Genomic DNA, 27456 nt, shown 5'->3' with positions numbered 1-27456 from the left:
AGCCTTTTCTCAGCAGGGAGATGCTCCAGGCCCCTGATCATCTTGCTGGCCCTGCACTGGCCTCTCCCCAGCAGTTCCCTGTCCCTCTTGAGTTGGGGAGCCCAGAACTAGCCACAGGACTCCAGATGAGGCCTCAACAAGGGAGAGCAGAGGGGGAGCAGAACCTCCCTCAACCTGCTGCCCACATTCTCTTGATGCCCCCAGGCTGCCATTGGCTTCTTGCCCACGAGGGCACGGTGCTGCCTCATGGTGAGTTTATTCTCCCCCAGCAGTGACAGGTCTCTCTCCTGGAGCTGCTCTCCAGCAGGTCACCCCCAGCCTGTCCTGCTGCAGGGGGTTGCTCCTCTTCAGGTGCAGGACTCTGCACTTGTTGAATCTCAGCAGGTTCCTCTCTGCCCAACTCCGGCCAGTCAAGATCTCGCTGAATGGCAGCACAGCCTGTGGTGAATCAGCCAGTGCTCCCAGTTTGGTGCCATCAGGGAACATGTTGAGGGTCACTCCGTCCCCTCACCTATTTTGGTGATGAATAGGGTGAACAAGACCCCCCATAACCAATCCCTGTGGAATCCCACTGGCCACAGGCCTCCAACTCAACTTGGTGCCATCTTGGCTGTTGACTCTCCCCTCACCCCTCCATCGAGCTCACCCTGAGATGGGGCAGATTTTGGGGAGTCCCAGGGGTGCAGTCAGGAAACCAAAGAGAAACAAAGCAAAGTCTGATTCTATAAAAAGACTGAATTCATTGTGGATAGAAAATCACCCCAAGGCAGGGGGTCATCTTGGTTGCTGGGGGCCGAGGGGAGGCAGGGAGGGGAGGCTGAGGGGAGGCTGAGCAGCCCCTGGGCCCATCCGTCCCACGCAGCCCAGCCCAGCCCCTCTCCCCTCCCCTCCCAGCCTCCCACAGCCCCCTGGCTCACAGCGCAGCGATGGCCTTGGCAGCGACACGGCGGCCCAGGGGCAAGCTGAGATCTGTGATGGCCAGGACAATTTTAGGACTGGACATGGTGGATACTTTCACCAGCTCTGAAACCTGTCCAGAGAGAGAGGAGAAACACAGCTGAGTCACAGGAGCGCTGGAGGCAGTGGGGCTGCCCTGGACGTGTCCATCTGTCCCATGGGACCGGAGCACTCCATGGCCACAGAGACTTGCTGCCCAGAGGACTCACCATGGTGAAGGGCATGAACTGGAGGATGCTGCCGTGGCTGCCCTGCTCCAGACAGTCCACACACTCCTCCATGAACCACTGGACAAACTGGGTGTGGGTGCCAGCCGTCTTGGCCCCAAGGATGGAAGAGATGAGCAGGAAGAGGTTTGCTGTGAAAAAATCCAAAGGAAACATCAAAAGTCAGGTGAGTTTAGGGAGGAGAGGAGCGATCCCAACCTCCCACAGAGGGGACAAACAGGTCCCCACCAGCTCAGGGCACCTCGTTGCCCATGCCCCACTGATCGTTACCTAAGACCCTGTTGAGAGGGTCCCTCATGCTGACGGTGTGGAGCTGCGAGGCAGAGAGGGAGCTGCTCATGGAACGATCTGTTGGGGAGGAGAACAAGTGTTTGGTGGTTCAAGCCGAGACAGTAACGCAGCACCACGCAGCCACTGCCTCACTCCCCCTCCCCACAGCTCCCACAGCTCCTGTGGGATGGGGAGGGGCAACAGGGAAAGGAAATCAACACTAGTGGGTTAAGATATGAACAAGTGTAACAACCAAACTGAAATATAACAACGGTAAGAAGAATTAAACATGATCATTAATTAAGAGAAACAAAACCCAGCAAAAGCCCCAGCAGTGATCTGCCCCTCCTGGCCATCCCCTCCTTCCCCCCAGTTCACCTGCTAAGCATGACTCCTATGGTACAGAACAGCCCTCTGGCTAGTTGGGGTCAGCTCTCCCGGCCATGCTCCCTCCCAGCTTCTAGTGAAGCCTCCCCCTACCCCCAGTTCACTCACTGCCAGGGCAGGGTGAGAAGCAGAAAGGGCCTTGATACTGTGGGAGCCCTGCTCAGCAATAGCCAGAACACCCCGGTGTTACCAACACTCTCTTCAGCACAAACTCAAGATACAGCCCTGGAGCAGCCAGTGGGAAGAAAATGAACTCCATCCCTGCTGAAAGCAGGACATGTTAGGCTGGGGGGAGGCTAAAAAGGCTGTGCCAATGTGCCCACTCAGGCCAAGTGTGGCCATTCCTGCTCACCCAGCTCATGGGCTCCAGGAGGGGCTCTGCCACGAGCTGTCCCCACGGAGCAAGAGGCGTTCAGACCATCACTCAGTGCTCAAATGAGGATGGTCTTTGCTGCTCGGGCACACCATGGACAGGCAGGTCACCATCCCTCTCTGCCAGGGTGGCCACTGCTGCTCCTGGGGTGTGACACTTCACTCTTGCACAAGCCAGAATCTGTCCAAGTGCAACGCCATCTCCAAAGGGTGAGTGTGAGCTGCTTCCCTGCCTCTCCCCTCCGGGTTTGAACCCTGGCAGTGACTCATCCCAGATACTCCAGGAGGGCACGAGCAACATTCCTGTCATGTCACAATCGGGAGAGGAAACGCAGGCGCTGCCCGCAGCTGAGGCACAGCCAGATGTTCAACAGCTGCACAGCAGCTCTGGGAGCTCACTCCCAGGGCAAGACTTAGCTACTAGGGCTGAGGCATGTCCAAGGGACTAGCAGCAAATCTCGGGACAGACTGAGGGTATTTATCTGACCCAAATTGCGAAGCAATGCTGGTGGGTCTCCAGTTCTGGGCTCCCCAGCTCCAAAGGGACAGGGAATTGCTGGAGAGAGGCCAGCACAGGGCCACCAAGATGATCAGGGGACTGGAGCATCTTCCTGCTGAGGAAAGGCTGTGGGACCTGGGGTTGTTTAGTCTGGAGAAGACTGAGAGGGGATCTCATTAACAGAAATACTTAAAGGGTGGGTGTCAGGAGGATGGGGCCAGTGTTTGTTCTGTGGTGGCCAGTGACAGGACAAGGGGTAACGGGCACAAGCCTGAACACAAAATGTTCCACTGAAATACAAGTGAAAACTCCTTTGGTGCTGAGGTGAGGGAGCCCTGGCCCAGGCTGCCCAGGGAGGGTGTGGAGGCTCCTTCGTGGGAGGTTTCCAAACCCACCTGGACACGTTCCTGTGCCCCCTGATGGAGGAGAACCTGCTGTAGCAGGGGGTTGGGCTGAGTGAGCTCTCCAGGGCCCTTCCCACACCCACTATGCTGTGATTCTGTGCTCCTCCGGAATTCCTGTCCTGGGAGAACAGGAATCTCCTGGGAAGGCTCTTCCACAGACCTCAGCTTCAACAAAATCAGCAGGACCCCACCTTGTGCTGCTCTGAGGATGCTCATCACAAGAAAACCCTCCCACAGCTTTCTCATGGAATCACATGAGTTACGTTGGCTGCTGCAGGAAGCAGCATTTCCCCATCACTAAAGCAAACAGCCCAAAAAAAGTCCTGAGTGTCACTGGGAAGAGGTGGAACTGCCTCAGAAGTTAAAAAAAGACAAATGAGATAAAGGGAAAAGCCCACATTTCAACAGTAATGAAACCAACAAAAACCACAGGTCGAAGGATGTTTTAAAAACTAATACATAAAGAGTAACTTGTAAGAAGAGCATCAGGAGAAACAATGACCAAGGAATGTCCTGACTCACTGCCCTGGAGTCCAGACAATGCATGTGGGAGCTGTGACAGGACCCTGCTGTGGTAGGGGGACATGGCCACCACCCCAGAGCTGTTGTAACTCCCCCAGCACAGCGATGGGAGCAATGGGACTCGTCACTTCCACTCACAGACTCCTTAACCAGAGAGGAATTTCAAGTATCAGGAATGTCACCTCCTGGCACTCAGCACATCAGCTCTTCGGTCTCACACAGGGTGGCTGGGGAGGATGAGGCTCTAAGAAAATCTACCTGAGCCCCTTGTCCAGGATGAACTGGGTTGGGTGGCCACGTTGTAGGGGTGACAGTGTGACCTCATCCCCTCTCCTAAGCTGTTCTGATTGAAGAAATAAAGAGCTTGAGCTTTTCCAAGTGCAAAAGCTCCAGGGTCATTCAGCAATACACACTCAAGTGCTCTACATCTCCACTTGGCCAGTTGAGGAAGAGAAGGGGTTTTGTGCCAATACATATTTCATACCCTGAATCAAGCAGTGAGGCAGGACAGTGCCTTTCCCCTAAGCTGCCTCCCCCTCCCTCAGCACTTACTGGGGCTGGAGAGGGTGTTGGAGTCTTCCTCGTTGGAGCTCAGCAGGCGCATGAGCTTGGAGGGCTGTGTGTCGTCCAGTGGGAAGAGGCTGATGTAATCCTTGAGGGGGGAAAGGGGGTTCAGTTCTCCAGGAATCCTAGCCCCCCTCCCAATGCTCATGACCCTCCACACAGCCCCATGGCCCAGGACTATGATCTCTGTTCACCCACAGCATCTCAGGAGGGACCAAACACATCTGGACCATCTCACTGCAGTCCCCCTTCCTCAGAAAAAGAGGAGGGAAAAGCCCATCTTTTATGCTCAAAGGATCACAGACATCCCAGAGAGCCTGGGTAGGGAGTCTGCCTGCTCCTCCTGCCCCTCTTCTCCCACGGACACTGCCCACTCTTGCCTGCAAACCAAACCCCACTGCACACCAGACACACCTCAATGTCCTCTCGGTGCCGCTTCTTCTGCCGGGCAGAGGCCTGGCTTCTGTTGTGGAAGGAGTAGGAGCTCAGGGCACACCACACAGAAAGCCTGGGGATAAAGGAGGGACACTGCCAGGTGCTGCCAGCCCACCCTGATGACAGTGTGTGAGGAGGGGAGACAGCAGAGGCCTGAGTGTTTGCCAGGATGAGATGTTCCAGGTCCCTCCACAGTGAGAGGAAGGAGGATCAGTGCCCAAGACATCAGCGTGCCTGCTCTTGTACCAGGCCCACGGTGGGAACAGGGCAGTTGGGACCCCTGTCCCAGCTCAGATCAGCTTCCACCCTCCGCAAACGTGTCCCTCAAGGAGACAGTGCCCATGGGTCTCGGGTCTTACTTGGCCAGAGCCTTCCCTGGAGGGTCCATGAGCGTGTGCCACTTGGAGGAGTCTGTCAGCAGGTTGGGCAGGATGTGGCCCAGCAATGTCAGTGTCAGCTGCTGCATGTCCAGGCAGAAGATGGCATAGAGCAGCTCCACAGCCCGCAGCGTGTGCTCCTTCCGTGTCTCCTTCAGCAGCTCCTGCGGTGCCCAGAGCAGAGGGAGGTACTGACACACTCAGTACACACAAGGACAAGAGGAAAGGGGCTCAAGTTGCCCCAGGGGAGGTTGAGGTTGGAGATGAGGCAGAACTCTTTCCCTGAGAGGGGTGTCAGCCCCTGTGCCAGGCTGCCCAGGGAGCTGGGGCAGTGCCCAGCCCTGGAGGGATCCCAAAGCCGTGGGGCTGAGCTGCTGAGGGCCGTGGGTCAGTGGTGGGCTGAGCAGGGTGAGGGCAGGGCTGGGACTCCAGGAGCTTCAAGGGCTTTTCCAGCCAAAATGATCCTGTGATTCTATGATTGAGTCCAAGCCCTGCCCTCACACTGTCAATCCCATCACTAGCCCATGGCCCTCAGCATCTCATCTATACATATCTCCAGGGATGGAGAATCCTCCACCTCCCTGGGCAGTCTGGGACACTGTCTGACAACCCCCTCTAAGAAAAAGTGTTTCCTAATGCCCAATATAAACCTCCCCTGCCACAACTTGAGGCTGTTTCCTCTTGACCTGTCATTCATTACTAGGGAGAAGAGACCAACCCCCACTTCGCCACAGCCTCCTGTCAGGCAGCTGCAGAGAGTGATCATGTCTCCTCTTCTTCAAGCTGAATAACCCCACCTCCCTCAATGATCCTAAAGGTCTTCTCCAACCAAACAATGCTATGATTCTGATAACCAAGACTCCTGGACAGCAGGAGCACAACCTAGACCTCCAGATCTACCCTCAGTCCCCAGTAACGAATGCTGGGATTCACGGACACCTCCCTCCTCCACTCCATACCTTCACCAGGTTGTTGCAGAACCAGTAGACACCTCCCATGTGCAGGAGGGTGTCAAAGATGTGGATGGAGCAGCTGTCAACCCAGCCCTTCTCCAGCACCTTGGTGAACACACTCGTCAGCACCTCCTTGATGGGCTTCTTGGGAGGCAGCAGGTTCCAGTAGGGAATGGTGTCCATGCCCGTGGAGGGGAACTTGATCTGTGTGGCTGTCTGCTGCAGGACATCTGCACACATGTGCTCCAGGATGGAGCTCATGATCACCACTCTGCAGCAGAGAAGGATGGGGTCAGAAAATTGGAGAAACACATAATTATTTTGACTGGAAAAGCCCTTTAAAAGCTCCTGGAGCCCCAGCCCTGCCCTCACCCTGCCCACCCCACCACTAACCCATGGTCCTCAGCAGCTCAGCTCCATGGTTTTGGCATCCCTCCAGGGCTGGGCACTCCCCCAGTTCCCTGGGCAGCCTGGCACAGGGGCTGACACCCCTCTCAGGGAAACAGTTCTGCCTCAGCTCCAATGTCAACTTCTCCTGGTGTAAAGTGGGGCAGCCTCCTCTTCTCACTTGGGAGAAAAAAAGACCCTTACCCTTTCTACAGTTCCCTGTCAGGGAGTGTCAGGGAGGGCTCCTGTCTCCCCTCAGCCTCCTCTTCTCCAAGCTCAACACCCCCATTCCCTCAGCCCCTCCCCAGCACCCTTGTGCTCCAGCCCCTTCCCCAGCTCTGGCCACGCTGCAGCCCCTCAGTGTCCCTGTGGCAGTGAGTGAGGGGCTCAGCACTGAACACAGCCCTGGAGCTGCAGCCTCCCCAGGGCCCAACACAGGGGGACAATCCCTGCCCTGGGTCTGCTGGTCACACCAGTGCTGATACAAGCCAGGATGCCCTTGGCCTTCTTGGGCACCTGGGTCACACAGGCCCTGGGAGGCGGTGGGAGGGCAGGAGGAAGGCTGGCAGGGCCGGGGCCGGGGGCCTCACCGCTCGTTGTAGAACTGCAGCGTGTTGTCGCTGTACAGGGGGGTCGCCAGCTGCCGGATCATCTGCAGGGACTTCTCCCGCTCGTCCAAGCCCAGCATGCGGACGTGGGCCACCAGCCAGGCCACTGCACACACAGCCATGCTGCACACCTTCCCCTTGATGTTGTCTGTGATTTTCTAGAGGAGGAGATGGGATGAGCACAGATGTGAGGATGCACAGGTGTTGCCTCAGCATCACCTCCCAGGGCTGTGGGTCTGAGCCCTTCTCTCCTCCTTGCCCCTGTCAGCCCTGCTGCCACACACCAAGGGGCTGGACCCAAGTCGTAAAGGATCAAGCAAGCTCCACAGCAGCTGCAGGAGCACGCAGGGGAGGAGGATCAAGAGATCCTCTGCCTTGCTCAGGCCTTGGTCCCTCCTCAAGACACGGCGTGATGTCAGTGCCCCTGTTCTGCCCCACACCACCCTCCCACTAGGCACACCTGGATGGACTCAAAGGTGAGGACACCGTTCTCCCAGGCATTGAGGATCTCCAGGATGGCAGCTGAGATGCTGAGACACGCCTCGTGCCACTTCATCTGCCTGTCAGGGAAGACAAAAGCAGCAGGGAGACTGGTTCAGCCACGAGGCCAGGGCAGCTGGGCTGGGTGCTCCCCTCCCAGCCTGGCAGGGTGGACACACACGGCGAGTGCTTACACCAGCTTCATCTCAGAGGAATTGTTGAGGAGTGCAACCAGGGACTCCACCTTGGTGGAGTCAGGGCGGAAGCAGGGGTGGTCAGGGTTGAGGATCTTCCCCTCCTCGGGCATGCAGGTCAGCATCCAGGTCTCAAAGAAGGGCACCTCACTCGCTGGGCTCAGCTCTGACAGGATCATCTGCAAGGGCATCGGCACAGGCTCTGCCCCATGGCCACACAGACCCTGCTGGGGACCTCACCCTGGGCTCAGGCCCCTACTCTGGGCTCTGACCTCCACCCTGGGCTGGGACCCCCACAATGGGCTGGGACCCCTACAATGGGCTGGGACACCCCACTGGCCCCACTAGGGTGCTCATGGCCAGGGGCACAGCGCCGCCCTGTGGTCTGCACAGAGAGGCAGGCACTGGCCACCCCCACTGAGGCACTAGCCATCCCCAGTGAGACACTGGCCATCCCCAGTGAGGCACTGGCCATCTCCAGTGAGGCACTGGCCATTCCAAGTGAGGCACTGGCCACCCTCAGTGAGACACTGGCCATTCCAAGTGAGACACTGGCCATTCCAAGTGAGGCACTGGCCATCCCCAGTGAGGCACTGGCCATCTCCAGCGAGACACTGGCCATTCCCAGTGAGGCACTGGCCATCCCCAGTGAGACACTGGCCATTCCAAGTGAGGCACTAGCCATCCCCAGTGAGGCACTGGCCATCTCCAGCGAGGCACTGGCCATCTCCAGTGAGGCACTGGCCATCCCCAGTGAGGCACTGGCCATCCCCAGTGAGGCACTAACCATCCCAAGTGAGGTACTAACCATCCCAAGTGAGGCACTAGCCATCTCCAGTGAGGCACTGGCCACCCCTAGTGAGGCACTGGCCACCCCTAGTGAGGCACTGGCTGTCTCCAGTGAGACATTGGCCATCCCAAGTGAGGCACTGGCCAGACCCCTGTCACTGACAAGGTCCCTGTAAGGCTGCAGCCAGACCCCCAGGAAGGCACCGGTCAGCACTCAGCAAGTCTGTGGCCACCTCCCAGTGAGGCACCAGCCACTGTGTCAGGCACCAGCCAGCCCCCAGGCAGGCCCTGTCCAGCTTCCAGTGAGCACAGTCCCTCTCAGACCAGCGTGCCCACTCACATAGACAGCAGTGTCCCATCCAGAAGAGGCCACTTGTCCCCTGGCCCAGTGAGCCATGCCCAGGCTCTCCAGAGCCAGTTGGTCCAGGGCTCCCAGGGGGTGCTACGAGCTGGGAATCCCACACATCCCTTCCGCCCTTCAGCCCAACAGCACCCCAGAGACACTATTTTTATCCCCCCCAGAAAAGTTTTACACATCTGTTGAGCAGCAGCTGGACGGGAAAGTCACCCTGGGCCAGGCCAGGCCGGGGTGGGGTGGTTAAGCCTCACCAGAGAGCCCTGGGCATGTCCCCCCTCCCCAGGCAGCCCCCTCCCACCCATCTCTCATTCCCTTCTTCCCCTTCCTGCTGTTTTGGGGCCGTTTTGGCTCCCAACAGAGATGTCGAAACCTGGAAAATTTTGATGCAACCCAAAATGGCCTTTCCTGAGTGGAGCTGCAAGTTCCTCCTCTGACAGGGGGGAGGGCTGATGCTCAGAAAAATCAAAAAGGAAAGGAAAAAGAAACATTTCCCTGTGTTTAAGTGGAACTGCCTGTGTTGCAGCTTGTGTCCACTGCCCCTCGTCCTGTCGCTGGAGACTGCCAGGGGAAAAAAAGTGCTGCCTCATCCTCCAGACACCCACCCTTTAGGTACTTGTAAGTGCTGATAAGGCTCCCCCTCAGCCTCCTCTTCTCCAGACTAAGCAGCCCCACGTCCCACAGTCTTTCCTCAGCAGGAAGATGTTCCAGTCCCCTGATCATCTTGCTGGCCCTGTGCTGGCCTCTCCCCAGCAGTTCCCTGTCCCTCTGAAGCTGGGGAGCCCAGAACTGGACACAGTACTCCAGATGAGGCCTCAGCAGATGTGGCAGAGCAGAGGGGGAGCAGAACCTCCCTCAACCTGCTGCCCACACCCTCTTAATCCCCCCAGGATGCCATTGGCTTTTTACCCACGAGGGCACGTTGCTGGCTCATGGTTAGTTTGTTATCACCCAGCACTGCCAGGTCCCTCTCCTGGAGCTGCTCTCCAGCAGGTCACCCCCTTTCCATCTGCCCCAGGGGGCTGTGGGAACGATGGCTCTGGCAAGCTGGCCACTAGAGGAGGCTGGCAGGCTGCTGGCAGGCTGCTGTACAAGAACCCCATCCCCTTTGCAGGATGCTCACCTCCGAGCCGTAGGTCTGGGCCACATGGCACAGCATGAGGAAGGAGATGTCGAAGAGAAGGGCCCGAACTGGGGCTGATTTGGCTGTGAGAGGAAAAACAATGAATTTGGGATTCTCCAGCCTTGGCACAAGGAGACATCCAGGAGCCTTGTGAGCTGAGAGTTAAGATCCTGCTTCCTCCTAGCAGCTTGTGTGCCAATCAGGGCTCCAGGGCATGTGCCAAGTGCCTCCCTCCACCCCATCTGCCTCCACTTGAGCCCCTGAAGCAGCTCTGGCCTCCTGTTTGGCAGCCCCAGCCCATCCCCAGGCTGCCCCCCCCTCACACCATGGAAGGTCAGAACACTCAGTTAAGTTTCATCACAGGCAAATGCAGTCAGAGTCCTTATCTCGGGCTCAGTGCTGACACATCACCCCTTCCAGGGAGGGAGCTGCAGCCCAAGGGGCCCCATGAGCTGAGACAGGGAGAAGGAGACATTTCCCCACAAGCAGGGACCATCCCACTTTCGGGATGGACAGGCATGTGCCACACATCTTTGGGAGCCTGGATGCCCACCAGCACCCAGCCACGTGCCCCTGTACCTGGCACAGCTCAGCTCACCCTGACCCCACAGCCAAGCCCCACAAGGCCCAGCACGTGGTAGAGGGGGAGCAGAGCCTCAACCACCCCCTGCTCACACACACTCACAGTTTTCTGCGCTGATGTTCTTGGTGAATTCGTTCAGCCTGGAGAGTGGAAAGTCACAGAGAAGTGTTAGCAGCCCGTGAAACAGACCCCATCCTGCACCCTATCCCACTGCCCAGCTCCCTGCCCTGCTCTGAGGAGTGGGGTGGGCAGGGACCAAAGTGAGGCCCAGCTCCACAGACACCCTATGAGCCACCTCCTCCCTCTGCCTCTTCTCCCCTGAAGCAAAACAGCTCCAGTGATGCTGCTTTTACCCACACCCACTCAGTCCCAGTATTTTGAGCACATCCTCTTGCCAGAGGCAGCTCTGCCCAGCTGCCTGGGCGTCTCTGAGCTTGAACCCCCAGCCAGAGCAAGCACAGAGGTGGCTGTGCACCCAGCCAGGACCCAGCCAAGCATCCAGGGCCATGCACTCAGTTGGAGTTCATGCTGCCCCGGGTCTCCCTGCCCAGGGAAGTGCGTGGCACAGCCCCATGCATGCTGGTGCCCATGCTCTAGTCAGGACACGGGTGTCTGGGGCCTGAGGGCACACATGGAACAACCACCCTGGGTCTGAGGCTGTGCCAGTGCTTCTCTGTTTCTCTTAACACCAACAAACCAACCCAACTTCAATTCTCTGTCCTGTTCACATAGAAGCAATGCAGATGGGGTCTCCCCGAGATCCCAGCCCTGTGCTGGACTCAGTGCTGCAGAGACACATCCAGCCCCATCTACGGGTGTTTTGGGGGTTGCCTGCTCCCCCCAGCCCTGCTGGTTACCAAGGATGGTGTCATCCAGGTGGACACTCACTTGATGAACTTGCGGGCAAAGGATTTCAGCTTGCCCGTGGCTGCTGCTGCTGCCAGCAGCAAATCCAGGCTCTTCCCAGACAGCATGTGACCCAAGACCCCTAGCAAGCCCTCAGGGGACTTGGAGTGATCTGCATCCATGGTCTACCAAAAAAAAAACAGAGGAAAGAAACAAAGTAAAGGTGACTATGTGCTACAGAGCAGCAGCAAAACTCCAGCCATGTGAGCAGAGCTGGCCAGCTGCCAGAGCAGAGTCCCATGAGGGCTTGGTGAGCAGGAACCCACAGGGATTGGGACAGGAAGGATGCAGCCCTCCACACCTCAGGCAGCATGACTGGTGCCCAAACACATCCTTCTGGCACACAAACACATGCTCTGGCACCCAGTAGCCATGAGGCAACTGGAGTGGGGCAGGATTGGGGTGCAGAAAGGGAAGTGGCTGAGAGCAGGGTGGGCAGAGCTGGCTGGACTCAGGCTGCTGGCATCCAGAGCCTGCTGCCTCTGGCTTCCTGGGAAGGAGAAGCTCCTGCTCTCCTCAAAGATCAGCCAGGTTCTGAGAGATTCCTCTGTTCCTCCAACCCAGTGCAGGGGGAGATGAGGCACCTCTCAGCCCTGCTGGTGAGCCCTGTGCTGCTGGGAACAGTATCTGAGGCTGGCATGGGCCTGCCCAGCAGGGAGGGAGGCAGGAAGGGACTCACCTTCAGGATGTTGGTGACAGTGGGCTCAGCCCTGAGGATGAGTCCTGGGTTTGGCTGGATGTTGGCGTTCTCTGCTGATTTCAAGTGTGGAGCATCTTCTCTGTCTGCTGTCCTGGGGGAGCCACACAGAAGGGCTGGTGAGCAGGAATCCATCACCCTGCCTCACTCCTGCCCACACTGAGGCACCTCCCAGCCACCCCTGAGGGAAGGCCACCACCTCAGCATCTCAGCTACAACACAAGAGAGACAACATCAGTCCCCATTCCTGGAGGGATACCAAAGCTGTGGAGCTGAGGTGCTGAGGGCCGTGGGTTAGTGGTGGGCTGGGCAGAGTGAGGGCAGGGCTGAGACTGCAGGAGCTTTCAAGGGCTTCTCCAACACAAATGATTCTGTGATTCAGGCCACCACTAACTGCCACTCTGAGAGAACAGATTTTGTCCTCAATCTGTCCCAGAAAGCAAAGCCTCATCCCTCCAGGCCATAGTCCCAGGTGCAGGACAGACAGAGCATCACAGCTGGTCCCTTATGCCCCACCCCCCAAGCTGGGCAGAAGGGTGAGGTCCCCCAACCCCAGGTGGTCACCCCCACTTTGGAGAGGGCTGTACCGTTTGTCCATCAGGTTGTTCATGTTGGCCTCTGAAAGCAGCCCCTGCTTGCTGCACTCCTGCAGGAGCAGATTCATACAGTTGCAGCTGAAAGAAAGAGAGCACTGGCCTGAGGGACAGCATTCCTGCTGCCATACAGGCCATGGGGTCTCCTGGGTTGCCCTCCTGGCCTTGCTCCCACCCTTCTGAGGATGCTGCAGGGCCAAAAAGCAGCTCCAGATGTCACATAACATCACCAACACATGAATCAGCCATCACACACTCACTGCCTTGCTCACCCGGCAAGCATCAGCTCCTCAGGAAGAACGAACTGGATCAGAAACCGAAAAAGCCTTGCAAGGAGCCTCCCCAGCACCCCACAGCACAGCTCACCAGAGAGAGGATGGAGTGGTTGTGACACAGAGTGGCCACAGGCTCCCAGGGCTGCAGGTCAGCCTTAAACACTCACTTGCATCGCTCATCTGCTTTGTCCAGCAGCGGGGTGAGCTTCAGCAGGAACTCGAAGGCACAGTTCACATCCTCAGCGAAGCTCTGCTGTGCACAAAGCCAAGCACTCAGCTCAGACCTGCTGACGAGTCCACCTCCCTCTCCCACACTGCCTTGTCTCTTAGAGGAAAGTTCTTAGGACAGGTCATTTCCTACCCCAGCCATCCCCACACAGCTCTGGCCAGGCCCCAGCACCACTGTGACAAACCTGGGTACACAACGTGCCAAACGGCTCCTTGAGACTCATCTTGTCCCCTTGGGGATACTTCTTGAGTTTAACCAGGACCTGGGGGATCTGAAAGACAGAGGACACAACGAGACTGATTGGAACACACCACAGTTTGCAGTCAGGATCTCCCTGTCCAGGGAAAGGAGCATTTCTGGAGCAGCCCGTGCACCCAGAGGACCCTGTGCCCCTACCTCCCCCACACACTGTCACAGGGAGCCACAGAGAACGGCCACCTCTTGACAGCCACACAGAGAACAGGCTGTTGTGGGGATAAAGCACATGTCCAGGCCTGAAATTACAGGCAGATCCCTTCTGTCTGGTGCAAAGAACAGAGGTGAAGCAGTAGCAGGGCTGCCTGATGCCAAGCTGTGGGAGCATAGGCCACCATTTCCCCCACAGCATCCCAGGAAAGCCACTCTGCAAAACAAAGTGGAGCTGGGCTGAAAGGAAGCCAGCAGAACTGATGCTCAGCAGGTTGCAGGAGGGCTGCAGCAGGCTCAGAGACACACTGAGGGATAGAAATGACTGCTCCACCCCAGGGTTCAGTGCTCACAGGGGGTGGGCATGCAGGGAAAAGACAGTAGCAGGCCTGAGGCTTGGAGCTCTCTGCTCAAGGTCCTTACCTTCAGGAAAGTGAAGGCTGTCCACTTCAGCTCCTCTGTGCCTTCTGGGGACTCGATGAGGCCCACAAAACAGGCCTTCCAGATCTCCAGGACGAAGAGAGGGGACGGGATGCGCTGTGGGGCACACAGACAATCCACCTCCAGTGCTTATAAAGGCAATAAAGTGCCTCCCCCAATCCCAGCCAAACCCTGAACCCCCTGCTAAGGTGTCGATGGGCTCATGCTGCTCCCCTGTGCTGGTTTGGGTTGGGATAGGGTTGGTGTTCTTCCTTGTAGCTGGTACATGGCTGTGTTTTGGATTTGTACCGGAAACAGTGCTGATAACCCAGTATGTTTTGGTTAGTGCCCAGCAGTGCTGGCACAGCATCAAGGCCTTTTCTGCTTCTCATCCCACCCCACAGTGAGTTGCTGGGAGAAGGCACAAGCTGGGAAGTGACACAGCTGTGACAGTTGACCTCAAGTTACCCAAGGCATACCCCAGACCATAGGATGTCATGTCAGGATATAAAGCTGGGGAGGGAAAGAAGGAAGAGGGAAACATTTGGAGTGATGGCATTTGTCTTCCCGAGTCACTGCCACGTGTCAGGGAGCCCGGTTGCCCTGAGGATGGCTGAATACCTGCCTGCTGATGGGTCAGGAATGGATTCCTTGTTTTGCTTTTCCTATTAAATCACCTTCACCCCAACCCAAGAGTTTTCTGACTTTTAGCCTTCTGATTCCCTTCCCCATCCTATCAGGGGAAGCAGGAGTGAGCAGCTGTGAGGGGCTGAGCTGCTGCCTGGGGTTAAACACCGACCTCCCCATGGCTGTGCCTGCTCCCTTGGAACAGGATGGGGATGAAGCACGGAGCTACAGCCCCAGGACACCCTGAAGAGAAGATCAAGATGCCACCTCTGTACCTGCATCCTCTTCACCATCATCAGCTGCTCCACCAGCGGCTGGGTGTCTCCTGTGAGGTTCATGGTCCCTTCCAGCAGCACCACGGCGTGCACCGTGGGGAAACTGCTCTTGTTCAGCTGCTCGGAGCGGACTGAGAGCATGGTGGGGATGCTGGGTGGGAGACAACAGCACAGGGTCACATGCAGGGACAGATCCTCACTCTTTCTGCCCCAACCTCCTTTCCCAGCTGAGCCCCTGGTCTCTGTTGTCCTGCATCTCTTGGGGCAGGCCAGCTCGCAGCTCCCGTGCCTTACAGAGGAGCCCTTGGGCACAGACACACCCCTGTACCACAGCGCCAGCCCTGGGCACAGGTCTGGGGGAACCCAGAGCAGAGGCAGCAGCTCTGATGTGGCCAGAGCAGTCGAGGGATGACAAGGGGCCTGAGGGTCACCAGAGAAGCACGTTACACTAGCCCTGTCCCCAGGGCATCTCAACAGCCCCAGCCTGCTGCCAGTGCAGGAGGCTGAACCAGCAACGGACAGTAAAGCATGTGAGGGGAGGCAAGAGGCTCTCAGCTCCCCAGCTCAGACCTATTTTATGCTACAATCCCATGGAAACAGCAGCACAAAGTTACCTCTTGATGAGTGAGATGCAGTCATCAGCCTGGCTTCGCAGTGGGGAGTTGCCAAGGCTGTTGAGGTGCTCTCCCAGCTTCACAAGGGACTGCTCCACGGCACTCCACGAGGCTGGGGAGGGAGGGGACAGCGACACACTGAGCAGTAGGACAAGCTGTCTCCAAGGCTCATGACAATAGAGATGGCCTGCCAAGGCTGGGGCTTCCTGCCAGGCCTCATGGTGAGCAGTAGTCACACCTCTGTGTGACATTCCCCCATACTGGGCACTGGTGAGGCTGCAGCTTGAGTGCTGTGTTCAGTGTTGGGGTACTCACTAGAAGAAAAGACACTGAGGGGCTAGAATGTGGCCAGAGACAGGCAGCAGAGCTGGGAAAGGGGTTGGAGCACAAGGGTGCTGGAGAGCAGCTGAGGGAATGGGGGTGTTCAGCCTGGAGGAGGCTGTGGGGAGACAGGAACACTCTCTGCAACTCCTGACAGGAGGCTATGGTCAGAGGGGAGTTGGTCTCTTCTCCCAAGTAATATGATGAGACTAGAGGAAATGGCCCCAAGTTGCCCCAGGGAAGGCTGAGACTGGAGTTGAGGCAGAACTGTTTCCCTGAGAGGGTTGTCAGCCCCTGTGCCAGGCTGCCCAGGGAGGTGGGGGAGTGCCCAGCCCTGGAGGGATCCCAACGCTGAGGTGATGAGGGCTGTGGGTTAGTGGTGGGCTTGGTGAGGGTAGCGGATGGACTCCATCAGCTTAAAGGTCTCCAACTGAAATGATTCTCTGATTCTCCATGAACCCAAGCTGAGGTTCTGCGTGCCACCCAGCAGCTCCTGGCTGCAGCCTCTGAGGCAGACACAGGCTTTGAGTGAAGGCGCAGGGCTGTGCCAGACGCGCTGCCAGAGCCCAGGACCCGCTCACACAGCCGTCACATTAATTCTGCTCCTCTTCCAAGGGCAGCACAGAGGGGAGGGGGCAGAGGGTGGCAGGAAGCCAGGGAAGAGATGGTTATAGCAACAGGGCTGGAAGATGGATGGGCTTGGAGCTGCAGGGACAATGCGGCAGGAGCCGGGCAGGGGGAAGGGAGAGGTGGCGATGGCATCTCCCCAGCACTGGCAGAGTGGGAGGAAGCCACAGGCAGAGCTTGCCACAGGGCAGGGCAGGGGCAGCAACGCACAGATCTCCTCCAGCTTGGCGATGTGGATGAGGGCACGGTTCTTGGTGCTGTTGAGCATCTTCTCCAGCCTCTCCAGACACATCTTGAGCTGCCCCTCGGCCGCCGTCTGCTCCAGCGTGTCCTTCACCTTCTCAGCGTAGAAGGCGGCGCAGCGCAGGAGCCAGTTGAGGGCACTCATCAGCGCTCGGCACAGCCCGATGCACTCCTCTGCTTTGCCGTGGCAGCTGACCAGGGGAGAGAAGAGGGGCTGTGCTCACCATGGGCTATGGCCCTTCCCCCGGGAAACCGAGGCAGGGGAATCCAAACCCCTCTCCCCTGCTCCCGGCTCAGCCCGCCCGCCAGCTCCTCTGCTGCAGATCCCAACCTGCTCAGCCCACGAGCATCCCCGCTGTGCCAGGGGAAAGAGTGTCCTCAGTGCAGGCTCCTCTCTGGCCACTATTACAGGGAAACTTTCCAAGCCTCTAATCAAATCATCTAGCTAAGAGAGGCTCAGCATCGACCAACGTGCTGCGAGAGGTGAACCCTTTTCCCCTCCTGATGCACAAATCACCGAGGCCAGAAGTTCTGATCAAATTAAGCAGAGGATCAGATTAGGCAGAGCCTGGATTAAGTGCCTGGCTCTGCAGTTGGCCATCAGCAGCTCCTTGTCAACATCTGTGACTGATGCATATTCATTGCTGCTGCTTCGTTTCATGTAATTGAAGAGCTGCTACCTTCAACCTTCCTCTTCCTCCCACTGTCCCCTGCTCTCTCCTCCTGCCTTCCCAGAAGAGGCTGGCAGGGGTTAACAGGAAGATTTCTAAGCTTTCTAAAAAAGTTTTCGTGGCTTGAATTGTCTGGACTCCCCTGGGCCCTGCAACACCAGCGGAAGAGCATGAAGCAAAACAAGGCAGCTGCCTGGAGAGCCTGGGGCTGTGCAGGCAGGACTGCGAGCGCTCACAGACAGGGACATGTAGCCAGGGCCCTGGGAAGCTGCAGAGGCCACATGAGAGAAAGGAAATGGTATGAGGGGACAGAAGCTCTCAGGCCACAGGACTTACACCCGCCACATCTACCTGAGCCAGACAGGAATACCACAGCAGAGAGGTTTATCCCAGAACGGGTGGGTTTCCTGCAGCTCCCCACAAAGCTGACGGGGTTTTGGACATCCCCTGCTCTCCCCACGCTGGCACTTGTGTGGCATCAAGTCAGGAATGGACATACAGCTGGAGGGGGAACCTGACTGTCTCTGCTAGGGCAAGTATCCCCAGGCCTGGCCAGGCCCCACCACCTCCTGTCACTGCCTGGGGATGAGGCTGGAACGGCCACACCATACCTGAGGCGGTCACAGAACATGTCCATGATCTCCAAGAGCGACTGGACACACAGGTCCCGGGAGAAGTCATCAAACTAGAGCACGGGAACAAAGACAGATTTCAGATGGGGGCTGCCTAGGATCCAGCAGCTCTGAAAACAAACTCATTCCCTTCCTCTATGGGCTGGGCTGGGCACTGCCGGCCACAGGACACTGGCCCTGGCAGCTGCCCAGCAGCCTCTCACATAAGAACTAGGTCAGGGCTGTCCGACAGCTGGGTCGTGCCCTCCTGGGGTTGCAGGAGGCGAGTGGGCCACAGCAGCAGGGCTGAGGACGGGTTTTCTCCACAGCCTCTCCCGACAGCCCCGCTCCCTGCAGGCTGCCTTGCTGCTGTGGCGGCCCAGTGCCAGCCCGTGTGCCCACCCCCAGCTCAGCGGGGCTGGCAGCGTGTGCCAACAGCCTGGCTGGCCGCGGGGCCAGCAGGGAGGTGGGCAGAGGAAGGGGAGCAGATGGGGCCACCCCGCCGGGCCGGAGCTAGCCCGCAGCTCAGCTCTCAGCCCATGCTGCTCTGAAGGAGGACGGCTCGGCTGTCAAGGTCAGCTCTCTGCTGCAACGTGTGACACGTGCAACGGCGACGAGCCCGTGCCCTCCAGAGCAGTCCTGCCACTGTGCTTGGGGTCAGCAGGCCCTACTGCAGCTCTAACACCCCCAGGAGCATGCCCACCACCCCAGATCAGTGACCCTACCATCAGCAGGGCTTTGTGGCATGCTTATGGCACAGCTCCAAGCCAACCCCAAAACAATGCTGGCATCATGCAGCTACCAGTACCTCCCTCCCCCCACCCCCAGTAACCACCAGGAGAGAAATTATTCTCCCTTAAATTCTTCTTCAACCAGAATAGAGGTGGCCTGACGCCGCCTGCAAGTGGCTACTGCCCCTCTGGAGCTGCCTCTAAATGCTGAGGAGGGGCTCATCCCCATTGAAGCAGCGTGGGGATGCTGAGGTCCCGTGGGAAGGCAGCCAGAGGGGCGGGTGGCCACGGCCGTGTTTCTCTGGGTGCTGGCAGCCCTCCCTGGGGAAAGGCTCTGCTTTCCCATCGCCAGCTCCGGATCCGCAGGCCGCTGCCAGCGCCGCCGGCCACAGAGGGATGCGGTTTCCGGCAGCCAAGGCGTGGTTTACACACAGGGTGCTGAGGGGCAGGAGGCTGCCAGGCCCCACACGACGGAGGGACCAGGCTCTCACACCCACAAAACCAGAGAGGGACCCGCCAGACGCGGCAGCAGCCTGTCCTCAGCGGGACACGGAAGGACTCAGGCACTAATCTGCGCTGTCTGACCGCTGCTGACTCAGCAGAGGATGTCGTTTTCCACTTGACCTATATTTGGTGAGAGCTGCGGGGAGGGAAACGGGATACGTGGGTGAGAGCTAAAGAGAGAAAAACATCCCTCTGCCAGCGCCCATACCTTGCTGATGGCCATCAGGACCGTGGAATAAGACACCATCTAGGAATAAAAACACAAAAGAGCCGGTGGCAGCGGCGCGTTAGCAGGCGCCCGGTTGCCGAGGAACAGCCGGGGCGAGGGCACGGCCCCGCCGCCTCTCGCCTGCCGCAGAGCAGACGGGGGCCGCGGCACCCACCCGGCACAAATCCGAACGGACGTTTTCAGGCGACGGCACATTGGCTTCGCACAAACTCTCAGGCGCCGCGAAAAGGCCGCGCCGAGCCGGCGGCGGGTAAAGGAGCTGCACCCCAGGGGCAGAGGCTCCTGACGGGCGCCGGGCACAGGAGGGGTGCAGATGGTGGGGGAGGCATCTGGCTGCCACCGATGCCGGCCTCTTGGCCCAGGGTGAGAGGCGGCAGCGTCTGCAGCGCGGGGCGGGGAGGGAGTGACGTTACCTGGGAGCTGATGGCGTATTTCAGGTAGGACAAGATGAGTGGGTTCGGTGAGGGCCCAATCATGGCCTGCTCCAGGAGAGCTTCTGCAGGCAAAGGAGGTCCCGGGTCAGCGGGACACACAGACGCAGGCACGCTCTGCCTCTCACCCCACAGGAAAGGGGGCAAAGACAAGCTGTGCCAACTGCACCCAAAATTAACCCAGTCCCACAACTTCCGGACCCCCTGATGGCAAAAACCAGTGCAAAGAGCCTCCTGCTAACTCAGCGCTCCCCAGGCAGCCTGGCCCTGAAACAACACCTGCCGCTCTCCAAACACGTTCCCCTCCCTCCCACGTCCTGCCCAGGAGGCTCTCACATCCTCCTCTGAGTGACTTTTGCTCTGGCACCTGGGGCTGAACTCCGGGCAGACAATCCCTCTGAGCTGAGACCAGCCCGGCACGTCTGGCCCTCCCTGCCGCCGGCCCGTGGGTGCTGGAGGGGCTCTGCCTGTCCTATCTGCTCAGTCAAGCCTTTAATTGACCATTTGAACTATGGCAGAGCACAGGAACCACCTCCTGAAAGCAGGCCCCAGGCCGTGGCACGGGCTGTAAGTAGGTCAAAGCAGGCAGACTCAAGAGGGGACAGCAGCCATTTGGGGAAGTCACGGCCCCGAAGGCCAAGAAGGAGCAGCAGCCGCCTCATCCCAACCACGGGAGCAGGAGACTCCCTGGGTCTTGCTGGAAGGCTGAGACCTCAGCCAAAAGCTTCTCAGGCTCGAGGACAGAAGGCTAATGGCAGCTTTCCCCTCCCCATCTAATCAAGGAGTGTCAACACGAGCCAGCCACATGCTGTTACCCACTGCAGACGTGTCAGCACAGATTTGCTGGGCACTGCCATGATCCTGGCAGCTCGTGCCAGCTTTGCCTCCTTTGGAGTTTCAATCTGAAAGGCAGGACCTGGGGAAAAGGCGGCTCCAGGGCTGCAGTGACGGAGGCAGAAGTCCTTAACGGTCACCAAGGCCTCAGGAGCAGCCTCCCTGCGTACCCACAGCAACGCTGAGGCTGCCTGGGACCACGGCAGTGCCAGTATCCCACCTTTTAAGCTCCTTTCTTGCAGTGGGGAAAAAGGGACTCAGCTCCCTTCTCTCCCTGACAGAGGGGCCGTCCTCCAATAAAGCTTGGGTTTCTCCTAGCCAGGAGGAACCTGTTTCTACAGAAATTACAGGGACTGGTCACCTCTGGCCCTGCATTTGTGTGTACACAGATAGGCTCAGGCTGTCTCAGCAAGAGGAGCAGGAGCTGAGCCTGTCAGGATGTGAACAGGCAGCAGGGAGCCCCAGGGAACAGCTGCTCAGCAGCAGGGCTGGCCTACGAGCCAACCACCCCACACATCCCCCAGCACTTGCAGCCCTCACTCTCCTGGCTGTACCAGCCCTCCCCTAAGCAAATCTGTCACCTCACCATCACAGCCAGGCCCCACAGCTCCAGCTCAGCCCCACATCACCGTAGGGCTGGGCACAAGCCCATCACAGGCTGTGAGAGGAGAGGGACAAACCCAGCCTGAGGAGCTTGGCTGGGAGGACATGGTTTGACAAAACCCACCACCACAGGCCAAACACTGCCAGAAGCAAACACTGGTAAGACAGAAGGAAACAAAAAAGACCCACTGGGGAAAGGTTCTCCCTTCAGTGGGGTGAGGAGTGCTGCTGCCTGCACTAGTGCCAGTTCCCTTTAAATCCCCCCAGTGCAGCAACCGTGTTTATTCAATCCTGAGCATGCAAACACACACTTGCTGCACAGAGGAAGGGAAAAAAAAACCAACCAAAACCAAAACCTAGCAACACGTTTCTATAATTGGCATAAAAGCCTGGCAAATCTTTAAACCGTGGAGTTCAGCAGGTCCCAGCATTTGGCAGGGTTTGTGTCCTTGAATGCGGGTGGGGGAAAGAAACTCCACAAGGCAGGGGTGGGGAGCAGCACCTGGCTCCTTGGCAGCACTTTTCACTCCCTTAGTTTGACACACTGACAGGGTCATTATCCCCTCTCAGCAGGGGAAACTGAGGCAGCCAGTGGGAACCTGTGTGGAGCCAGGTGACGGAGCAGTGAGAATTGGGGCTGTTTATTCTGGAGAAGAGGAAACTATGGGGGGAACTAATATTTATAAATATCTCAATGGTGGGGGTCAGGAGATTGGCGCAGCACTTTTTTCTATCATATCTAGCAACAAGACAATGGGTGATGGAAAGAAGCTGGAACACAAACAGTCCCATTTAAACATAAGGAAGAACTATTTCACTGTTGAGGGAGCCCTGGCTCAGGCTGCCCAGGAGGCTCCTTCTAAGTAGGTCTTCAAAACCCAACTGGACACATTCCTGTGTGATCTGATCTAGGTGAACCTGCTTTAGCAAGGTGGGGTGGGCTAGATGATCTCTAAAGGTCCCTTCCAACCCCTACCATTCTGTGATCCTATGATCACATTTGGGGATGTATTGCTTCAGCCAGCAATGATCCCAGCCCTGTCCTAGGTGTCCCTCCACCACAGGCTGAGCTTTAGGTCACTTGAACCATGCATCCATCTCCAGGCCAGGCAATGAAACCACCCTGTGAAGCACCAGAGCACATAGCCCCAGACACAAACAGCCCCATCCACCCCAAATTCTCCCCTACCACAGCTCCCCCACAACCCCAGACCTGCCAGGTTGAGGATATCCCAGGTGGCTCCACGGGGGAAGAACCTCTTCATATTTATAGCCCACTGATAGTCGCTCCATCGCTCCTTCCAGGCCTGCAGGATGGCCTGCTTCAGGTTCACCACCTTCATGGCTGCTCTCTGAAAAAAAAAGGAAGAGATGGCAGGGGTGAATGGGGTATTTGGGAGGGGCGGAGAATAAACTACTCCCCCCCCTCCTCCCATTCTGGGGGAAGCCAAAGGGGTCTCGGGGGGGGGGGGGCATTAGGACACGGTGGGGACCGAGGCCCTGCAGCTCAAGAGGGGAAGGGGAGGCCGCGGTCTGTGGCCTGGAAACCACCAGGAGGAAGAGGGACGGGTCTCAGGGGTCTCACAGCTCCGGTATGGGGTCAGGCCCCGGATACACTTCCCCTTTCCCCTGGTCGATCCCGTTTTCCCCCACCGCCCCTCACCTCCGTCCGGCCACGGCTTCCCTCAGCGCCTGCACACCGCCATGACGGCACCCGCCAGCAAGCCGAGCGCTGATTGGGCGGAGCCGTGAGCGCGTGGCGCGGGTCATGCTGGGAGTTGGAGTCCAGCCGGGAGGGAGGCGCGCAAAGGCGAGGGTGTGCAACCAGGAGGCCAAAAACGCGCAAAAACGCGGGCAAGGGAAGGGCCGGGGTTTGGGAATGGTTGAAGTGTGCAAAGGCGGTGCTGGGAAATGCGTGGGTGTGCCAAAAATATCCCGTGTGCATGGAAAATAATGGGGATGTGAGCGTCAGGGGTGGATGTGCACACGTGGGAACGTGTGTGTGTGTGTGTGTGTGTGTGTGTGTGTGCACACGTGTGAGAGCGGCTGTGCACGCAGGGATGAGTGTACAAACGTGGGTTTGCACATGGGATTGGGCACACGTGTTGGTGGAGGGGGGTGTGTGTGCTGGGTTGTGCGTGTGTGCATAGGTGTGCACGCGTGTGAGCGCCTGTGTGCACACAGGGATGTGTGTGTGAGCACAGCAGCGTGCAAATGTGGGTGTGCACACGTGGGAATGGGCACACACATAGATGGGAGTGTGTGCACACGTGTGCTGGAGCATGTGCTCATGCATAGATGCATAGAGGTGCGTGTGTACTTGCATGCATGTGAGCACCGGTGTGCACACAGGGACGTGTGTGCACAAGTGTGGGAGTGTGCAAACGTGGGTGTGCAGGCAGGAAGGGATGCCCAGGCAGATGAGGGCGTGTGCACGTGTGTGCTGAGGAGCATGCATGGGAATATGTGCACCTGTGTGGTGCAGACGAGAGCATGGGTGTGCACACAGACACATGCTTGCACAAGTGTGGGAGCATGTGAACATGGCTGTGCACGTGTGGGTGTGCACGTGTGGACTGGCACACATGTAGGTGGCAGGGTGTGAACACGTGTGTGCGTAGGTGCAAGTGGGGTGTGTGTACATGCACACGTGTGGGCATCAGCATGCACGTGGGCACGTGCGTGCACAAGAGTGCGAGTGTGCAAACCTGCAGAGACAGGATCACGTCTGCATGCAGGGGAGTGTCTGAGCATGTGTGCTGGAGGACATGCATGTGTGTACACGCAGACCCGTGCGTGTGTGCCCACATGTGTGCATGCCCAGGTGTGCGTACAGACACGTGTGCAGTCACGTATGTGTGTGTTTACGTGTGCAGGGATGCCCACAGGCAGGTGTGCACGCAGGTACCTGTGTGTAGGTGCATGCACACACGTGGGTGTGAGCAGGTGTGCACACAGACACGCGTGTGCTTGCACACATGCAGGCAGCCGTGGGGCTGAGCCACCTCCCCCCTCCCCACCAATGCGGGTACCAGCAGCTAAAAATATCCCCATGGCTGCCATTGCCACGGCAACGGAAGGATGGGGAGTGGGGATGGGGAGGGAGCAGCCCCCAGCACCCCTCACCCATATGCACTGGAGACCCATGAAGCCCAGGAGAGGGGTGCAGCCTCCCAGGGCGCCAGAGATGCCACTGTGGGGCGGGGCACTTGGGTGCCTGTGCCCCCCCACCCCCCCTAGCCCTTCAAGCTCTGCTCAGGGGGGCTCCACGGCCCCTTAATCCCCCAGTGAATCATTCATGGGGCCGGGGCACCACAAATCCCCCCCGTGCCGGGGCCGGGATTAGGCAGGCGAGCGCCTGCCCAGCCGGCGAGGGGCCCCGGCAGCCGGGGGGGCCCGGCCCTTATTCATCAGCAGGGATTTCCTGTGCCGGTGTGGGGGGGCTCACTCCCCACAGCTGGCCATGGGGTGAGAACTGGTGGCAGCAGAGAGCCAGACCGCATCCCTGGGCTGGAGGGGATCAGAGAAGCCCTTCTGGACGCACCTCCCCCTATAACAAAGCACCCCTTAAACAGGCCCTCTGTGTGGTGGGGGGCAGTGGGATGTGCTAAGGAGGTCCCAGCCCCCAGCCCAGTACATGAGTGGCCGGCATGGGGGGAAGATGTCGAGGTCCCGGGCCAGCACCCCAGCCTTGGCAGGGCGCCCTGACACAGCTGCCTCCAGCCCTGGGGCTGAGAGGGGGCCGGAAGGGGCCGGGGGCAGGCAGAGGGTGAGCGGGGGCCAGCATGGGGGGCTTCCACTTCACATGGGGTACCCAGGACAGCCAGGACTCTTGGTGCCAGTCCTGGCCTGGGGCGAAGAGGGGGGGGGTCATATGGCCAGTTCCCACCCTCTTATGTGGGTGTTTGATGAGGTGAGAAGGATTCAGGCTCCCAGTGGGAAGGGAAGGAGGGGACACACAGCCTGGGAGGGGACACAGAGGTTGAGAGGGGGGACACACAGCCTGGGAGGGGGGACACAGAGTCTGGGAGAGAGGACACCCCCCAGAGCCACCTGGACCCCTGTCCAGCAGCGGGTGCTGCCCCACAGGGACCTGCACTGGTGGGGATGGAGGCACCAGGGCTGCACCCAGTGTCAGCCCATTCCGGGGTGCCCGGGGGGGTCCGGCTCGGCCGTGCCGCTGGGCTCAGGCTATATATAGCGGCTCCGTGCCACAGAACAGCGGGATGAATTTTAATGAGCTTGTTCCAGGAGACTGCGTTGCCCCCCTTCAGCGACGCGGCCCCTTCACGTCCCCTGTCCACTCCTCCTCCACCAGCCCCGGGGTCTGACGCAGGGTGTGGGGTCCTCGCCCTGCTCAGGGCAGGGAGGGGGCAGAGAGGCCTGGGGGTGACCCTGCAGGCAGCTTGCAAGCTCATCGTGGTGGATATGGAGCTGGTGATGGGTGGGAGACAAACTCATCTACACCCCGAGGCAGGGGGCTGCAGGCGAACACCAGCCCTGCCTCAGCTTCCCACTTGGGATGGAGGGTGCTGGGTGGATGCGGGTAGGGGGATCTGGGGACATGGTGTTGTGCTGAGGTGGCTGGGTCCAGGGGGCTGGAGGCAGACGGGCTGAGCCCCGGCCACAGCCTTATCACAGGCAGACGGCGTTGCGGGGGGACGGCCGCCGCCGTGTTTGCTGAGGATAAAGTGTACGGTACAGGCGGGGGCCAGCTCGGGGGGGCCAACACGCTGCCCCCGTTCCTGCCACGCTGGCACCCCGGTTGACAGCAGCCATGGGAATGAGGGGGCCTGGGGTGCTGCAGAGACCAGGAGGGCCATGGGGACCAGGGGGTCCACAGGGACCACAGGGCTGTGCGTACCAGGTGCAGCGCTGGGACTGGGGGGGCTAAGGGACAAGGGGTAGCATGGGGATCAGGGAGACCAGTGGGACCAGAGGGACCATGAGGCTATGGGTGCTGGGTGCCCACAGCAGCCCAAGCCATCAGTCTGTCTCCAGCCCTGGGGTGAAGGACAGGGTCTGCTCTGGGCCATGCCACAGGGACCCCATCTCCTGTAGACTCCCACCCCAGGGGACCCCTGTTGTCTGGCTACCCCCATCCTCTGGTGACTCCCATCCCCTGGGGACCCTCATCCTCTGGGTAGCACTGTCCCCTCCCTGTCCCCATTCTGTGACCATCACCGTGCCCCAAGAGCCACAGTCCCCTGAGTGCCCTCCTCCCGCGAGGGCTGCACACCCTGGTTATCCCCATCCCCTGCATACCTCCCTGCGCTGGAAACCCTCACCCCCCGGCGACCCCCATCCCCCTCCTCCCCCTGCCCCCTGAGCACCCCCGTCCCCTGGGTGCCACCGCAATGTTGGTCCAGCCCATGGAGGGCCGGGCCACGGCGCTGGGAGGAAGCGGCCAGGCCGAGCCCCCGGGGGTCCCGGGGCCGAGCTGCGGTGCCCAGGGCGGGGGGGCCGGACACGGCAGCGGCCCTTTAAGCCCGGGCATGATGGGATATGTAGTCCGGAGGGGGGGGCGTGCGCAGGGACTGCTGGGAAGGAGGTGGGGTGGGACGGGCGGGTTGGGGTGCTGCGGGGGGGGGACCCCCCCAGCGCCCTTTCCATGACCCCCCTCCCTCCCGCGCTCCCAGCGCACGCCACCACCCGCAGTCCGCCCCACAGCGGGGTTCAGCCCCACGGCAGATCCCTGCCCCAGAGCTCCCAGCCCCCAGCCTCGCATCCCCCCCCCGCCGGCGCCGGGCCGGGCACCGCGGGGTGCGGAGCTGGCAGCTGCCCCGTCCGCACCGTCCCCACTCGCCGTGGGTGCCGTGTACAGCTCTTCGTGGGCACCATTGGCACCCCATGCGGCTAATGGCCCTGTGGCCTTGTGGGCACCGTCCCCTGCTCCCCCCAAGTACCATCCCCGGCCCCTGTGGCCGCCGTCCCCATTGGCGCTGTCCCAAGCTCCCCACTGTGGGCACCGTCCTCACTCTGCGGTGGGCACCGTCCCCAGATGTCTGCGGGCATCGCTGAGCTCTACTTAGGCCTCGTCCCCAAACTCAGTGGGCACTGTCCCCAGTCCCCATTGTCGTTTTCGCTGCATCCCTGTGGGCGCCGTCCCCAGCCCCTGTGGGGA

At 59.3% G+C, this 27456-nt stretch overlaps 1 protein-coding gene across 4 annotated transcripts; it reads right to left on the bottom strand.

The window, feature by feature from the left end:
* Nucleotides 1-720: 720 nt before the first annotated feature.
* On the bottom strand, nt 721-23062 carry MED24 (mediator complex subunit 24). Of its 4 annotated transcripts, none has more exons than XM_062019027.1 (27): nt 22996-23062; nt 22546-22684; nt 19878-19960; nt 19619-19746; nt 19444-19482; nt 18001-18074; nt 16686-16909; nt 15528-15639; nt 14914-15064; nt 14015-14128; nt 13371-13457; nt 13125-13210; nt 12677-12763; nt 12072-12183; nt 11375-11517; nt 10589-10626; nt 9904-9986; nt 7637-7815; nt 7423-7522; nt 6945-7120; nt 5974-6238; nt 4997-5178; nt 4617-4710; nt 4191-4290; nt 1455-1532; nt 1167-1315; nt 721-1030 (listed from the first exon to the last, which is right to left on the bottom strand). In XM_062019027.1, exons 2-27 carry the CDS (start codon nt 22623-22625, stop codon nt 914-916), a joined length of 3081 nt encoding a protein of 1026 aa, XP_061875011.1. In that variant the 5' UTR covers nt 22626-22684; nt 22996-23062; the 3' UTR covers nt 721-913. The 4 variants fall into 4 exon arrangements, with proteins under 4 accessions (XP_061875011.1, XP_061875012.1, XP_061875014.1 ...); XM_062019028.1 differs by having other exon boundaries at nt 13125-13207; XM_062019030.1 differs by lacking the exon at nt 19619-19746 and having other exon boundaries at nt 22550-22684.
* Between the last annotated feature and the right edge of the window lie 4394 nt (nt 23063-27456).

The sequence above is a fragment of the Colius striatus genome, chromosome Z (assembly GCF_028858725.1).
Source record: "Colius striatus isolate bColStr4 chromosome Z, bColStr4.1.hap1, whole genome shotgun sequence".
Lineage (NCBI taxonomy): Eukaryota > Metazoa > Chordata > Aves > Coliiformes > Coliidae > Colius > Colius striatus.
This window is presented reverse-complemented; position numbering and strand designations above follow the sequence as displayed.